This window comes from Acomys minous, assembly GCF_964271855.1.
Source record: "Acomys minous genome assembly, chromosome: 12".
Lineage (NCBI taxonomy): Eukaryota > Metazoa > Chordata > Mammalia > Rodentia > Muridae > Acomys > Acomys minous.
In genome coordinates, this window is record NC_140493.1 from 79,740,445 (window position 1) to 79,757,880 (window position 17,436).

The 17,436-nt window shown below is 45.1% G+C and overlaps 1 protein-coding gene and 1 pseudogene across 2 annotated transcripts; one reads left to right on the forward strand and one right to left on the reverse strand.

Moving 5' to 3' along the window:
* Nucleotides 1-315: 315 nt before the first annotated feature.
* Nucleotides 316-9,906, reverse strand: SMG8 (SMG8 nonsense mediated mRNA decay factor). Its single transcript, XM_084750566.1, has 4 exons — nucleotides 8,097-9,906; nucleotides 6,324-6,469; nucleotides 2,710-3,582; nucleotides 316-732 (listed from the first exon to the last, which is right to left on the reverse strand). Exons 1-4 carry the CDS (start codon nucleotides 9,856-9,858, stop codon nucleotides 535-537), a joined length of 2,979 nt encoding a protein of 992 aa, XP_084606692.1. The 5' UTR covers nucleotides 9,859-9,906; the 3' UTR covers nucleotides 316-534.
* A 3,744-nt stretch (nucleotides 9,907-13,650) lies between these two features.
* On the forward strand, nucleotides 13,651-14,259 carry LOC311579091 (small nuclear ribonucleoprotein Sm D3-like; annotated as a pseudogene). Its single transcript has one exon. The product of its transcript is annotated as a small nuclear ribonucleoprotein Sm D3-like (transcript).
* The last annotated feature ends 3,177 nt before the right edge of the window (nucleotides 14,260-17,436 follow it).

Consider the following 17,436-nt stretch of genomic DNA (forward strand, 5'->3'; position numbering starts at 1 on the left):
GGTTTTGTCATGTAGTTAATATAGGTTCACCTTAAATTCAAGAGTACAGGGTTACAGGTACTGGGATATATTCACTGTGCTTGGAAAATAATTCGAAAAGCACCATCTTGCCAGGTTCTAGTGATACACACCTTTGATCCCAGCACTCAGGAAGCAGAGGCACGTAGATCTCTGAGTTCTCAGTCAGCCTGGTCTACAAAGTGAGTTCCAGGACAACCAGGGCTACATAGACAAAAGATAGAACACTTAATTATGATAAAAATATGTCTTATTATGGACAATGAAATAGAAACAAGAAAAGACAGATACCAAGTATACATTTTACATCCGTTTTTATAGAACAACAAACTTTTATTGATTTTAAAATAAATATCAATAGAAATAATGGAACAATTATTGTCCAAATACTGAATACTTGTAACCAAAACACATTTTGGTTTTGGGAAAACACAGTATATACACACACACAAAAATCATGTACATCAAAAACAAGACAAACAGTAGCTCCAGGCTGGGACCCAGTGGCTGGGAAGCTCACTGTGTCACTGCTTTAAGCACTCCTCGAAGCAGCTTGTAGCTCATGAGCTGCACATTCTCCTTAGGAGGGAAACAAGCTCCTCTCTCAGTCACATACGCATAAGGAAATCTCAAGACCCAAAGGCCATCAGGCGGGAGAGTGATTTCTTGTTTTTCTGGGTAAAATACCGGACATGGTGGTGGGCCTGGTTGAACCTGAAAAACACAGGCAACAATTACTTTTCCACTTCTCAAAAAGAGACACCTGAAAGATAAGTGTCTAAACAGACAATGATTCAAAGACCACCAAAGACGCAGCAGCTACACCGGACAGGAGTCAGAAGCTGCCCATACTTTCCTGGTCCTCACCTTACCCATGAGGTGTCATTTCCCTCAGCTCTTTCTTCCATTTCTGTTGACCAGATTCTGGTTTTGTTTTGATACTGGAGCTCTCTCTCTCTCTCTCCGTAGCCCTGGCTGTCCAGGAACTCACTCTGCACACCAGGCTGCCCTCAAACTCAGAGATCTGCCTGCCTCTACCTCTGGAGTGCTGGGATTAAAGGCCTCAAGCTCGTTTGCTTTTTGTCTTTGACTGCACATCTAAATCATCAGGCATTTGGAAAAGTAGAGTTTAATTAAATTCTAATGGTTGTCATAGTTGTCAATAAAGATCTTGGATTTAAAAATAAGTTAGGTACTGGGGATGTAGCTTAGTGGGGAGAAGGCTGGCCTAGCATACCAGTGTACACACAAACACCAAATAAATAAGTAGGCAGACAGACAGATAAATAATAATTTTTAAGCAGATATGCGGCTGGAAGGCAATTTAGTGGTAGAACACATCTGGTGGCAGAACTCTGTGAGTTCTTGTTGTTTTTAAAAATGTAGCGATGTGGGCCAAGTGTGGTGGCACACACCTTTAATCCCAGCACTTAGGAGGCAGAGCAGGCACTTTGCTATGAGTTCGAGGCCAGCCTGGCCTACAAAGGGAGTCCAGGACAGTCAAGGCTACACAGAAACCCTGTCTCGAAAGACCAAAATAAATAAATAAATAATTTAGAGATGCCATGTCACAAATCTGATATGAAGAGATTTATTTGGGGAAAGGAAAGGGGAAAAGAGTTAGGGCCTGAGTGGCCATGAGTGTACAGAGACAGTGGGGGAGAGAAAGATGAGGGAAGGGGAACCTAGGTGCAGAGAGAGAAGAGGAGGTGGAGAGGGGGAGGAGGAAGATGACAACAGAGAGAGACACAGCGAGCGAGACACACACACACACACACACAGAGAGAGAGAGAGAGAGAGAGAGAGAGAGAGAGAGAGAGCGCAAGCGGGCAAGCAGTGAAAGGTCAGTCCTTTACATCTGGTAAATCTGAAGCACCTCTGGCACACACCTGGCCTCGGCAGGTGATGACATCAGAGGTTGCTAAGCAACCTAGAGGCAGGCTAGCTGGGGCTACCTATATGCTAACAGCTCTAGGTCAGCCTAGTCTACAGTTCAGGTTCCAGGATAGCACAGAGAGTCTATCTCTAGAAACAAAAACAAACCAAAATAATAAATAAGTAATAGCCGGGCAGTAGTGGCGCACGTCTTTAATCCCAGCACTCGGAAGGCAGAGGCAGGTGGACTGCTGTGAGTTCGAGGCCAGCCTGGTCTACAAAAGCGGTCCAGGACAGTCAAGCCTACACAGAGAAACTCTGTCTTGAAAAACCAAAATAAATATATAAGTAATATAAAATGAAAACAAGGGCAGAGAGCGCAGCTCAGTTGGTACAGTGCTTGCTTAGCAAACATGAAACCTGGGTTCAATCCCTAACGCTGCCTCAACTAGTTATGGCTTGTAGCCCTGCTATCCTAGCATCCAAGGACGTAGACACAGGAAGGTCCAAGTTCAAGCTTATCTTTACCTACACAGTGACTTTTAGGCTGGCCTGGACCACATGAGACTGTCTCAAACAAACAAAAATCAAATAAGCATCACGGGCTAGGGATACAGCTCAGCCAGTAAAGAAGTGGGGCACATACCTATAATCCCAGACTGTGGGAGGTAGAGACAAGATGATCTGAAACTGCACACCCAGTTACAAGTCAGCACGGGCTACATGCCCTGCCCCATAAGGACTACCACCAAAAGAAAGCACACACACAATGGTTTTGTGTGTGTGTGTGTCGAGGGGAAGGGCTGCACCTCTTACCTGAGGCATGAGGACGATCTGCAAAGGAGCATCAGGAACCACAACAAAAAGCCTCATAAGTTGAGCGTAATGTGGTTTTAGCCCTCGGCCCTGCGAGGAGGACAGGATGTAGAGGGGCATGTCGCTGTTGAGGGCCTTTAGCGCGGACTCCTTTGGTCCACTTCCCATCACCTTCATTACTTTGTCAGGCCCCGAGCACATGAATCTCCGACCTCGAGAGTCTTCATACTCAAAGCCAACAAAAGCTCGAGCTATGTCATCCCGCCGCCTTCCTCTTCCCATGACAACTGCGCTTCTTTTCCCAGGAATAGCTTTATTTGGAGCAGGCCAAGAGTTTGTGTCTAAGTCTCCTTCATCTTCGGCTCTGGTCCTGATGACAATGTCCCAAGGCATGAGATAGTTTGTTCCTGGAACGAAGCCCTGTTGGTCCAAACCTGTATGAAAGTTGTAAGACTTGGCTGGGCCTAACTTAACCAAAGACCAACTGGAGAATTTGGGCAAGAGACCTTTTGGGCAATTTGAATGTAGCATCCCTGGGAGATACTCAACCGTGGATGCCTGCCGATCAACCAAGTTTGGTCTCTTCTCAGCTTTTACTTCTCCTTGACCGTGGACTTCTGGGTTGTCTCCTCCTGCCTGTGGATCAGCTGGGTAGGTGCCTAGGCTGTCTGTGGACTGGCCCAGACTCAAAGCTAAGCTCAGGCTTGTGCTCTCCCCTTGAGTTTGAGGCTCTTTCTCTTTCAGTTTCTCAGCATCCGAGTCTGGTGGGGCAGGAGAGGGTTCATTTTTGGCAGGAGCAGGATCTGGAGTACTTGGCTCAAATACGGGAAAATTGATATGATCCAATTTTCCACAACATTTTTCTTCCAGAAGCTATAAAGATAAAAAAGAAATGAAAACTTTTTATTTTAAATACCCATTCTCCTTTGCATGCTCATTTAAGAAAACAATTGAACGTTTACTGAGCAGAGGGTGGGCGCTTCATGCCTGTAACACAGGACTTGGGAGGGCAGACTGAGTGCTGCAGAACTAGTTCACAGCTAGCCTGGGCCACAGAGCAAGTTCCTGTGCTAGTCTGTGCCCAAACAAGTAAAGCAACACACACTTCACTCTAGCTAGCAGGGCTGCCAGTCAATATATGAGCAAAGAGCATGAAGGGTTTTTCCCCTTCGAGGTGGATATGTGAATTCAGTTTTTCGGGGTATTGAAGCAGCAAAAACTATTTTTGTATTCCAAAATAATCTAGTATAAGCTATTCCTTTGAGGCGGTGAGTGATTCAAGGCAAGGCTCTCTTTTTAATCCCAGTGACCATTAGTGTGATAAGAATTAGACACAAAGAGCCATTGAAACACGTTTGCTGCACTGACCCATTTAGAAAAAGTGACTTAAAAGTTGTTTTGGAGAAGTGGTTCTATAACCAGATTTTTCCAGTTTTTACTTCAGTTTAAAACCATATTTTATCAATGGAAAACTAGAGCCGGGCGTGGTGGCACATACCTTTAATCCCAACACTTGGGAGGCAGAGGCAGGTGGATCTTTGTGAGTTCGAGGCCAGCCTGGTCTACAAGTGAGTCCAGGACAGCCAAGGCTATACAGAGAAACCCTGTCTCGAAAAACCAAAAATAAATAAATTAATAAAAAAAAACCGTATCAATGGAAAACTAGAGTGATGGCTCAGCGGGTAAGAGCGCTTGTTGCTTTTTCAGAGCACCCAGGTTTGATTGCCAGTACCCACATGGTGGCTCACAACAATAACTCCAGGCCCAAGGGATCCTATACTTTCTGATTTTAGTGGGTGTTAGCAATCAGGCATTCCCACTGGCCTGCCCTCAGGTGCCTAGAGGTGGCTTACGTTATCACCCTCTTCCACCAGGTGTGGTGGTAAAAGCCCCTCCCCCACACAACATCTCTTGTCTCTCTCGTTCCTTACCTGTCTTGTTCTCTCGCTGTGTGCCTCTCTCTTGGTCTCATGACCCCATTCTGAGACATCCTTTTAATCTCCCCTTCCCCAATACACTTCTCAGAGGCATGGGCCTGCCGTAAGTACACCCACTCCTCCAAGCTTTATCCTAAGTGGGCATCTGGCACACACATGGTGCACATCCAGGCAAAACACTCAGACAAATAACTCCAGCTCACATGGGTTCAACACCCTCTTTTCACCTCCACAGGAATGTACACAATATATATTCACATACATAAACACTTTGATGAGCTATTTTAGTAACAAATACAACTGTGATAATGAATACTTTTGAGCCAGACAATAAAGGCCTCCTTTCAAGCCAGGCATTGTGGCTCACGCCTTCTGGAAAGCAGAAGCAGGTAGATCTCTGTATATTTGAGGCCAGCCTGATCTACATAGTAAGCTCCAGGACAGCCAGGACTACACAGAGAAACCCTGCCACACACACAAAAAGAAAGAACAAATGTTTTAAAAGAGAGGTCTTTCCAAATAAGTAAGTAAAAACAATAACAACAACAAAACAAAACAAAAGGACCTAAGGCTGGAGAGATGGCTGAGCAGTTAAGAACACTGACTGTTCTTCCAGAGGTCCAGAGTTCAATTCCCAGCAACCACATGGTGGCTCACAACCATCTATAATGTGATCTGATGCCTTCTTCTGGCATGCAGGTAGAGCACTATATACATAAGAAATAAAAACAAACAAAGGACCTAATAGGGCTGGAGAGATGGCTCAGTAGTTAAGAGCACTGACTGCTCTTCCAGAGGTCCCAGGTTCAATTCCTAGTACCCAAAGGGCAGCTCAAAAACTGTCTGTAACTCTAAGACCTGATACCCTCAAACAGACATATGTGCAGGCAAAACACCAATGAACATAAAATAAATAAATTCAATTGGGGTTTTTAGGTTTGTTTTTTCAAGACAGGGTTTCTCTGTCCTGGACTCATCTTGTTGACCAGGCTGGTCTCAAATTCACAGAGATCTGGCTGCCTCTGTCTCCCTAAGTGCTGGGATTACAAGCATGGGCCACTGCACATGGGGGGGGGGGGCAGCCTACTTAACTAAGCCAAGCAATGGTGGCACATGCCTTTAATCCCAGCATTATTTAGGAGGCAGAGGCAGGTGGATCTCTGAGCTCAGGGTCTACAGAGTGAGTTCCAGGACAGCCAAAGCTACACAGAAAAACCAGCCAACCAACCAACCAACCAACCAAACAAACAAACAAAAAACCCAGAACAAAAACCACAGCCAGGCGCGGTGGCCCACACCTTTAGTTTCAGCTTTCCGGAGGCAGAGGAAGGTGGATCTCTGTGAGTTCGAGGACAGCCAGGACTACAAGAGAACCCCTGTCTTGAAAATCAAAACAAACAAACCCCAAAAAGTGCATGTGAAGAATTTGCCCTTGCTGGGTGTAGTGGAGCATGGGAGGCAGAGGCAGGCAGCTCCTGTGAGTTCTAGGCCAGCCTGGTCTACAGAGTATGACAACCAGGGCTACACAGAGAAACCCTGTCTCGAAAAGTCAAAAAGAATTTGCCTTTATTTTTATATGACTGCAGTTGCATTGGCTTTTCTAGGTACCCCATTTCTGAGTATGTATTTTTACTTAGATAATCCCCAGTAACAGAGAAGAAGAGCTTCGGAGTCTACCTGGTAAAAGTCATAGTTAGCGGCCTTGATATCGAAGGGGTCGTCTCGAGGTGCCTGCTTCCTTCCACAGTTGCAGGCTCCAGTGGAGCGGGCTCGGCTGTTGTGGTAGAGCACAGGCGGGTTCCTGTCGGCCTCTGGTTTTTCTCCTGAAAGATGTATCCGTCATCATTAATCTCACAAAGACAATGTAGAGCCAAGTTTAGTTGTTGTTCTACCAACTCCCCAAACTCTCCAGATAGTTCTCTGGCAATTAAGAAACACATACACAGCCGGGCGTGGTGGCACATGAGTTTAATCCCAGCTGGGGCAGGCGGTCTCTGTGAGTTCGAAGCCAGCCTGGTCTATAAAGAGAGTCCAGGATGGCCAAAGCTACACAGAGAAACCTTGTCTCGAAAAAAACAAAACAAACAAACAAAAAAGAAACACATACACACACAAACAAAAATCCTGATCTCTGAGTTTGAGGCCAGCCTGGCCTACAAAGTGAGTTCCAGGACAGCCAAGGATACACAGAGAAACCATCTCAAAAAAAAAAAAGTTTTTCCTTTTTTCAGCACTGAGGGCCCGACTTGGGGCCTCATTCATATATGCAATGTGAGTGCTCTGCCCCCTAGTTACACCCTCTGTCTTAATCTTTTTTTCCTTCTGTATCATTTTATGGTGACCTTTTATTTCATTATATTCCTATTAATTCATCAAATACTCTAAGATAAAAGGTAAGCACACACTTTCTGAAACTTCATGATACTTAACTATCATCTATCAGTTCACTAGAGTTCATTGTTTAAATAAAAAAATATTAGTCATGGGTGATATTTTCCTTTTAGAGATAGAAGAAAAAATGTAAGGCTGGAGTTGGCAAGATGGCTCATCTGGTACCTGTGTTCCTACAAGTTGTCCTCTGACTTCCACATGAAAAACACGGCAGTCGCATATCTATCTATACACACACACTATATATCTCTCACATACATATGCATGCATGTATATATTATAATTACACATATATATATGTATACATATAATGTAATTTTTAAAATAACCCACTCCATAGGCAGGAGGATCTCTGATTTTGAGGCCACCTTGGTCTGCACAGTGAGTTCCAGGTCAGCCAGGACTAAATAGAGGCCTTGTCCAAACCAAAAACAAATAAACAAAAATCCAATAAAACAACAACAAAAACACCCCACAAACAGACAGACAAAAGGCTGAGTGGTGGTGGAGCATGCCTGTAATCCCAGCACTCAGGGAGGCAGAGGCAGGAAGTTCTCTTGTGAATTCAAGGCCAGCCTGGTCTACACAAAAGAGTACAGGACAGCCAAGGCTACAGAGAAACCTCGTCTTGAAAAACCAAAAAGCATCCCGCTCAAACTAAGGCACCAGCCAAGGACAATACAGGCGGTAAACTTTAAACCCCTACTCAGATCTAGCCAATGGACAGAACATTCTACACAGTTGAGTGGAGAGTGGGGTATGACTTTCACACGAACTCTGGTTCCTCATATTTGATCATGTCCCCTGGATGGGGAGACCTGGTGGCACTCAGAGGAAGGACAGCAGGTTACCAAGAAGAGACTTGATACCCTATGAGCATATACAGGGGGAGGAAATCCCCCCCAGGAACAGTCATAGGGGAGGGGAACAAAGGGAAAATGGGAGGGAGGGAAGAATGGGAGGATACAAGGGATGGGATAACCATTGAGATGTAACAAGAATAAATTAATTAAAAAAAAAAGAAAGAAAAGAAAAACCAAAAATGAAATGTTGCACTACCTGATTTAGGTAAGGAGTGAAATTTGTGCACACAGTGCTGGTCAGTCAAACTCCTCTCTTCACAGAGCTGGTGGCCATTGCTCCAAAACTTGTAGCAGTCCTCATGCAGCTGCATGGCGTATTTGTGGAAGGCTGGCCCTCTGGCATGCTGACTGTATACTCGAAGAGCCTGAGCAAGCTGATTCTTATGGACTGTCATGGTGTAATTGTGAGGCAGGTTTGACTGGTAGGCACTATGAGCCATGGGTAGGGCTTTTTGGCACCGGTTTTCTGAGAATTTGGTGTCTATATCCAAAAACCCTTCTAAGACTTTAATACTGCTTAAAATCTTAGACGTTAGCTCCCCAGTGGGTGAGCCCAAATCCTCGTCCTGCCCATCAATGGCCACTTCATACAGCTTTGCAGCAGCCGAGATCCACTTCTGATAGGTGGGGAGTTCAAAATGGGAAGGCTGTGGGTTTCTGCCCACACTGTCATCAAAGCCTTTCTTGCTTAGGACCAGCTCCACATGCTGCCATAGGAATTCTCGAAGAGTGAAGTCCACTAGCTGGCCCGAAGAACTGCAAGTGCTGCTATCAACGTGGAAGGAGAGCTGCTGCCGGCTGTGCTGTCTCAGCACTTGGTATCGCCTCGGTCCGGAGAGGGGTGCAGGTACCAACAAAGATTCATGGTCCTTCATAGTACAGTGACTCCTAAGTTGGTCCAGCAACATGCCAACTGGGTCCTCTTCCTGGCTTCCTGGCACTATGTACACAAAAGCTTGGTTGGCAGGTACTGTAAAGAGGCAGTTGATACTCTGATTAGTCAGGACTCGACTCTTGCGGAAGATCCTATAGATCTGATCCTCCAGGGCATGCTGTAGCCTTCTTTTGGGAGAATGCTTCTTGGGCTTGTCTGGATGAGCTGTATCTTGGCTGCGAGGAGGTTCCACTTTAAGGGCTCCGTTGAGTTGAAAGAGGAAAAGGAGTCGAGGTGGGCAAGGTCGGCAATTTAACTTCCAGTCTTTGCCGACTGGACAATCCTTAATGGCCGTTTTGAGGAGGGGTAGTACTTTTTGTCTCAGGCCATCCAGGGCTCTAAATACTCGATCATAAGTGATGTCAAAGGAACAGGTAGGATGGACCAGGAGCAAGATATGACAGACAGAGAAGAGGTAAAGGAGGCTGAGACATTGCAACTTCTCCTGATGCTTCCAAAATTCGTGTGTTTCTGCATGAGGTAAAGAGAGGCCCCCGCCAGCTTCACCACTCTGGAGAGCCCGACAAGCACGCAGAAGCTGTGAATTGTCACAGATGGAAGTAAGAATAAGATACAGAACTTTGCTTTCCTGATTGTAATAGGCCTGCAGAAGGCTGAAGTCCTGGGGCACCGGCTCCGCTCGGTTACCTTCCGCCGCCGTAGCCACACCTCCGCGAAGTGAATCCCCCGCGGCAGCCCCCGGGTCCCCAGCTCCTCCGGCCTCTCCGGCAGGGACAGATTCGATCTTGATTCTAGGCCCTGGATCCCCAGGACCCTGATGGTGAAAGAGAGGGAAAACCTGTCGGTCGCACACTGTGTTCACCAGAGAGAACTTCTCGGAGTTTAGGCGCAGAGCCGTCTTGCCGAAGATTCCCACCACGCAGATCTCATCTTCCCTCCACGGCGGCTCGGGCGCGGCAGCCGCGTTCCCCCCACCTTCGGCTGGGGGTCCTCCGGGACTCTCAGAGCCCAGCCAGGCCGACGCTCCCATAAGAAGCTCTCGCAAGCTCACCGGCCCCGCCATGGCGGAGAAAGAGCTTCCTCCAACGTCCTTCCGGTCCCTCACTAATACCAGCCCACCCCGTCCTGCTGTGAAATCCCTCCTCCCTGCTTTTCTCTAGATTTGGTTCCGAGGGGGTGTGTGTTGGGGGGCGGGGGGGGTCTGTGTCCCGTCCCGTACCCCACCTCCGCGCGCCTTTTCTAGTGTTCTGTCAAGGTCTTACTTAGTCTTATTTGCTCAATTCAAGACTATAGGGGTTGAGCCGGGCGTGATGGCGCACGCCTTTAATCCCAGCCCTCAGAGGCAGGTGGATCGCTGTGATTTCGAGGCCAGCCTGGTCTACAAACGGAGTCCAGAACAGTCAAGGCTACACAGAGAAACCCTGTCTCGAAAAAAAGAAAAAGGAAAAAAAAAAAAAAAGATTATAGGTGTTGAGATGCCAAAAACTAGATTGTATGCGGTTTTAATTTTAAAGAATACGTCTAAAACCCACAAAAGTCCCAACTGATTCTTCTAAAAGGTCAGCGTGTGTGGTTGCTTTCTCACCTTCTTTGGAGGCTGAGACAGGAGGATTTCTTTTCTTTTTCTTTTTCTTTGTTTTTTCGGTTTTCTCTTTAAAAAAAAAAAAAAAGAACAACTATGAAAGAATCAGGAAAACCGAATGTGAGAATTACCTTCACTCACAGTGATTGTCCCGTCCATTTGTATTTGGCAATCTTTGGAGAAGGAACTCTACTATCTATTTTATCTTGCTAAGTTCAGGATTTTTGTATCTAACTAGATTTTCTAGTCTAACTTGCATTGCCAACCTAAAACATTTTTAGACTTAAGAACAGTTTTCTAAATCCTAAATAACCTAAGCCAGATTGTGAGACTATAACTATCTAGTCTTCAACCCCATCAGAGATTTGAGGGGAAAAAAATACTGTTATCTGAGTATGTAGGAAGTGCAGGCAAACAGCTTCTAAAATGGAGCTGACAAGCAGCTGGCTGCCTGGACAGCTACCCAAAATCTTCTATAATGTTAAAACATCAACCTGATTCTGTATATACTAATTAATCCATTTTACACATAATTCTATGACTACCTTAAAACCAAAAGTATTGTAAGAAATGAAAAGTGTGGGTGGTGCACAGCTATAATCCCAGTGTTGCAGGATATTTAATCTCATTGTGATCCCTGAGATTGTGACCTGTAAAAACCTGACTTTGGTGTGGCTGAGACCTAACATGCATCTTTAATCCAAGAGCTTTCTGTACACAGGATTTAATAAAGTTAACTTAGGTCAGGAGGCAGAGCAAGAAACCAGCTGACAGGGATCAAAGAATTAGCGGGACTTTGAGTCGAGGGGTATTTAAGACAGAGTGGGGAAGCAGAGGGGGCTTTTAGCTTTAGCTCTTTAGGTCTTGAGCTCCTCAGTTCTGTTTTATTTTTGTTTTTCGAGACAGTGTTTCTCTGTGTATCCTTGGTGTCCTGGACTCGCGTTGTAGACCAGGCTGGCCTCGAACTCACAGGGATCCACCTGCCTCTGCCTCCCGAGTGCTGGGATTAAAGGTGTGCACCGCCGGCTTTTTTTTTTTTTTTAAGCTCCTCAGTTCTTTGGCCTTTGGTTTTTGGGGGCTTCTTGAGTTTTCAGCTAGAAAGCTTTTGGCCTTGGGTTTCTTGGCCCTTTTCCTCCTGGGCTGTTAGCTGAGCTAGTGAGCCTTTTGAGCCTTTTCCATTGGGACCTGAGCTGAGTAGGAAGGTCAGCTGGGTGCTTTCTCTGCCTCTCTGGGCTAGCAGGTTTTCACCCCAGCATCTGGCTCCTGCATCAGATAAAAGGATTGGGATTTTCTTTTAAAACAACATCCCAGCCCTTGGGAGATGAAGGTAGGCCAGTCAGGACGAACAGAAGTTTCAGGCTACTTGAGCCTACAGTGGGTGGGGAAAGGAGAGGGAGAGATAAAGAATCCATTAGAAATGTGGCCAGTGGTGGGGCACTTGCCTAGCATTCACAGACCTGAGTTGGATGCCCAGCAACACACACTAGTTGTTTACACTTCCACTCTGATTAAATTTTTCTACAATTTTTTTTGTTTTTGTTTTTGTTTTTTTTTGAGGCAGGGTTTCTCTGTGTGGCCCTAGATGTCCTGGAACTCACTCTGTAGACCAGGCTTGGCCTCCAACTCAGAGATCCATCTGCCTCTGCCTCCTGAAAATGTTCTATAATGCTTTTATTGTTGTTTATTTGTTTTTTTAAACATTTATTTATTTATTATTTATACAGTGTTCTGCCTGTATGTTAGCTGGCGCGCCAGTAGAGGGCACCAGATTGCATTATAGATGGTTGTGAGCCACCATGTGGTTGCTGGGAATTGAACTCAGGACCTTTGGAAGCGCAGACAGGGCTCTTAATCACCGAGCCATCTCTCCAGCCCTATTTGTTTGTTTTGAGACATTTCTCTTAAAGCCCAGTCTGGAACTGAGCTTGAGACATAGTCCGGGGTGACCTTGAACTTCTGATCGTTCTTCTTCCATTTCCCAAGTGCTAGGGTTACAGCACTAGCTACCCTGCTTATATACTGACGTTGAGTATAGAACCCAGGGCTTCCTGTATACTTCCTGTATACTAGGCAAGCAGCTCTCCACCTCCACCCGAACACTCCTATTTCTTCAAGATTTATTTTTGTGTGTGTGCACGCCTGCGTGTGCATGTATGTGCACGCACACGTGTATATGTGCTGCTCCTGACTGCGGGTACTGTTCCTTAGTACAGATGTTCTTGGAGGCCAGTGGCAACACAGGCCAGGGAGGCTGCAAGACAGGAGCTCTTTTTCTTGCCAGGCGGTGGTGGCGCACGCCTTTAATCCCAGCACTTGGGAGGTGCAGGGGACAGTGGGTCACTGTGAGTTCAAGGCCAGCCTGGTCTACAGAGTGATTCCAGGACAGCCAAGGAAAAAAAAGGGGGGGGCTTCTTTTCTCAGCAAAAGCAGTATGTGATCTCAATCATTGATCCATCCCCAACCCTTCTCCCCCTATTTTGGAGCTAGTACCTAACTCTGTAGTCAAGTCTGGCCTTACACTCAAGACAGTCCTCCGGCCTTGCCATCCATAGGGGGTGACAACATGCTTGCCTGTCTTCCTTCCTTCCTTCTTTCTTTCCCTCTTTCTCTTTTTCTTAATTGAGACAGGGTCTTGGCTTGTTACCAGGCTAACAGGGAACTGCTGAACTCAAGAATCCTCCTGCCTAGCCATGGGGTGATGACGCACACCTTTAATCCCAGCACTCTGGGAGGCAGGGGACAGCGGATTTCTGAGAGTTCCAGTCCAGCCTGGTCTACAAATCAAGTTAAGGACAGCAAAGGGTGCATAGAGAAACCCTGACTTGAAAAACCAAAAAATAAATAATAAAAATATGATATATATATATATATATATATATATATATATATAGAGAGAGAGAGAGAGAGAGAGAGTGCTTTTTCTTCACATATACTAGAAGAGGGGATCAGATCGCTTTACAGATGGTTGTGAGCCACCATATGATTGTATGATTGCTGGTAATTGAAATCAGGACCTCTGGAAGAGCAGGCTGCTGAGCTATCTCTCCAGCCCCTTCATAATTGTTCTTTTTTTTTTTTTTTTGAGACAGGGTTTCTCTGTGTAGACTTGGCTGTCCTGGACTTGCTTTGTAGACCAGGCTGGTCTCGAACTCACAGCAATCTCTCTGCCTCTGCCTCCCAAGTGGTGGAATTAAAAGTGTGTGCCACCACGCCTGGCTTCATTTTTTATAATAATAAACTACATAGAATAAGAACATTTGCCAGGGTATTCTGGGTACTCGGGCCCCCCCATTCCCTTGCTTCACGCCTTCGCCTTGTAACGTTTGTGCCAGAACCGAAAAGGAACCTACAGTTATTTGCACAGGAAGAGTCCTGCCAAGATGTCTATTGGAGTGCCGATTAAAGTCTTGCACGAGGCTGAGGGCCACATAGTAACATGTGACACCAACACTGGCAAGGTGTACCAAGGGAAGCTCATTGAAGCAGAGGACAACATGAACTGCCAGATGTCCAACATCACAGTCACGTACAGAGACGGCCGAGTGGCACAGCTGGAACAGATGTACACACCTGGCAGCAAGATCCGATATCTGAAAAATGCACCCATGTTAAAGAGCATGAAAAACAAAACCCAAGGCTCAGGGGCGGCGGAGGAAAAGCTGCTATCCCGAAGGCCCAGGTGGCTGCAAGAGGAAGAAGACATGGAATGGGGCGTGGAAACATCTTCCAGAAGCGAAGATAATTTTCTCTGCTGAAGGGAACTTTATCCTTTTTCCTCTTAGGTTTTGGGAGGAGTTACATGTGCATATGTCCTAGGTTTTCTTTTGATATTTCTCTTTGTATCAGAGAAACTGTTCAGCTAAATAAAGTGTGGTTGTTTTATGGTTAAAAAAAAAAAAAAAAGAACATTTGCCAGGTCCAGGAAAGCCAAGGCTACACAGAGAAACCATGTCTTGAAAAACAAAACAAAACAAACAAACAAAAAGTCTTTTATTGGACTAAAAAGAGGAGACGTTGAAGGAGAATATTGTGCACTGTGCACAGATGCTGATTTCAGTGCCCTGAGATATGCTTACCGCCATGCCACAGGCATTGTTATGTATGTAACCATTGGTATAAGGAATGCTCCCTAAGAATCCCTGATAATTAATAATTAGTTAATAAATTGCTGAAAGCCTTGGTTGGGCAGAAAAGGGTAGGCAGAGGGAAGAAGGTTCCAGGGTTTGGAGTCTCAAGAGGACAGAGACAAAGAAGAGACAGGAAGTCGCCATGGGGTAACCAGGAGCACATGGCCAAGAGCAGCTTGCTCTGAGAACTGGTCTGATGGAGCAGAAGCAGCCTAATTGGAACGTGTGCAAGTATTTGGGATTTTGGATGGGAAGCAGACAAGTTACCTTAAAGGGTTGATATCTGCCCAGCTCTAGTACTTTAAGGCTTATTATAAATCGAACAAGTTTCTGTGTCTTTTGTTTGGAAGAATAGCTGCTACCATAATACTTTCTTGTATTAATTAATATATATATAAAGGGCCCCCACTGAGTGGAATGGGACATCTGCCTAGTGCCCTTTGCCCTAGAGTCCTGCTGCCCTCTGTCTTTAGATTCTCCCTAATTGCAGGAAAGGGCAAATGGCCTTCAACAGGCAATAAGAAGAGAGAGCCCTATTTTTTTGAGCCTATGTAAACACCCCACTCTCACAAAACTGTCCTTCCCAGGAACAGATCCTTAAAGGAAGGGGCCTGTCACTTGAAAGAATAACTGAATGCTTACTTCAAAGAAGGACTGAATGCTTACTTAATCCTCTTAACCACCCCTGAATACTTGGTTGTGGCTTTTTGCTTCAAAAGAAACTTATTTCTTCCTCTCCTGGCTGTAGCAGCTCAGGAGCCTGTTGCAGCCCTAGCCTGCTAGAAGTCATCTCCCATGTGGTGAATAAAGTCACTTTTTGGTATACCTAGACTTCAGTGGCTCTTTCCTTTTTAGACCCAACAATATACAAAATAATTAATTCCTTTTACAATTAGGTCACTTATATTGATGGAACTCTTACTTAGAAAGTCAAATAACAGCAATAAAACAACGTAAACACAGTGTGCATGGTGCTGTACTAAGCTTTTGTGAAGAGTTCTTTGGGGATGAAGGCATATCCCTGCGGTAGAGTACTTGTTAAGAAGCCCTGGGTTGCATCTCTAGCACCACGAAACAAAACAAAGCAAAACAACACAAGAAGAAGATGAAGCCGGGTAGTGGTGGCGCACACCTGTGATCCCAGCACTCGGGAGGCAGAGGCGGGCAGATCTCTGAGTTCGAGGCCAGCCTGGTCTACAACATGAGTCCAGGACAGTCAAGGCTACACAGAGAAACCTTGTTTCAAAACACAAAACAAAACAACAACAACAACAAAATAAGCAAAAACAACAACAGCAACAAAAGAGAAGTAAATGAAAAACCCACAGCAGAAAAATACAGACTTAAATGATGGCATTGATACTTTGTTTTATATAATGCTGGGGACTGAACCCTGTGCACGCAGTGTTCTATAGTATCCTACATTATATGAGAGTTCATTTAGTTCTTCTCAACCAACCCGTGTGTGTGTGTGTGTGTGTGTGTGTGTGTGTGTGTTTTGCCGGGGGTGGGGGTGGGGGTGTATTTCCAGACAGGGTTTCTTTGTGTAGCCTTGGCTGTCCTGGAACTCATTCTGTGGACTAGGCTGGCTTTTAACTCACAGAGGTCCGCCTGTCTCTGCTACCTCCATGCTCTTTTCTAAAAACAATAACAACAATAACAACTTTTCTTTCTTTCTTTATTATCATTATTTGTGTGTACACGACGTGTGTAGAGAAGCATGTCACAGTGAGCATGTAGAGGTCTGAGGACAACATGGAATTGATTCCCTCCACCCACCTGGAATTACACTCAGGTCCACCAGGCTGGTTAAGCCATCACATTCATCTGCTTGGCCATCTCACCAGCCCCCCCACACCCCCACTCCCCCCCTCATCCCCCGTGTCCTTTATGAGTTATATTTCTAGGTTTGTTTGTTTTTCCTAAGCTCAAAATGTGGTGTGGTGGTACACTCCTTTCAAGTCAGTACTCCAGAGGCAGAAGCAGGCGAGTAAGGAGTTTCAAACCATCCAAGGCTACATACATAGTGAGACCTTGTCTGAAAACAAACAAAACAATTCGGGAAGCATATAAAAAGCAGTAATTTAATAAAATCAGACAATTTCAGAGTACTCAAATGGTTAGAATTTTTAAAAAACATATAAAAAACATATAAATTCTATAATAAAAATTAGTAAACAAATTAAAGCAGGGTACATTTTAATACTGATACAACAACAATAGCAGCTTTGTAAATGCTTTACCTGTAAAACTTACAATTTTTTGAGGCAGATTCTTACCAAATTGCCCAGGATGGCTGCTGACCTTGAACTTACAGTCCTTCCACATAAGTTTTCCAAATAGCTGAAACAACCAGCAGAAGGTGCTATGCCCAGCCTAGGTTTTTGTTTTTGTTTTTTTCTGTTTTTTATTTTGTTTTTATTTTTTGAGACAGGGTTCCTTTGTGTAGCCTTGGCTGTCCTGGACTCCCTATGTAGACTAGGCTGGCCTCGAACTCACAGAGATCTGCCTGCCTCTGCCTCCGGAGTGCTGGGATTACAGGTGTGCGCTTAATTTTCTTTTGTTTTAAATGAGCCTTTTGTGCCATAAGAATGATTATGTTACATTGGTACAGTATATAGTGGATTATTACTCCTGTGAACAGGATAAGTGCCCCACAAAATACTACTCTATTACAAACCCTTACTTTACTTTCAGTGGCCATTTCCCTTATTTTTACATAATATCAAACTAGCTAGCATGTGTTCAAAAAAGTTCTCCTGGGTTTGGTGGTGCATGCTGTAATCCTAGCATGTAATAAGTGGAGGAACAAGGCCAGAAGTTCAAGGTCATCCATGGCTAAATAGTCCTGGGACAGAACGGGTTACATGAAAACCCATCTCAGCAAACCACAAATGAAGAACCATCTAGCTGTATCTCTTGTGTATTATAA

Excerpts from the sequence above, each read along its gene's own strand:
- SMG8 (XM_084750566.1), bottom strand. The coding sequence starts at position 9,858 with ATGGCGGGGCCGGTGAGCTTGCGAGAGCTTCTTATGGGAGCGTCGGCC. Across the intron at positions 6,470-8,096 it reads TCACTCCTTACCTAAATCAG|GAGAAAAACCAGAGGCCGAC; the intron begins GTAGTGCAACAT and ends TACATCTTTCAG. Across the intron at positions 733-2,709 it reads AGATCGTCCTCATGCCTCAG|GTTCAACCAGGCCCACCACC; the intron begins GTAAGAGGTGCA and ends TGTGTTTTTCAG.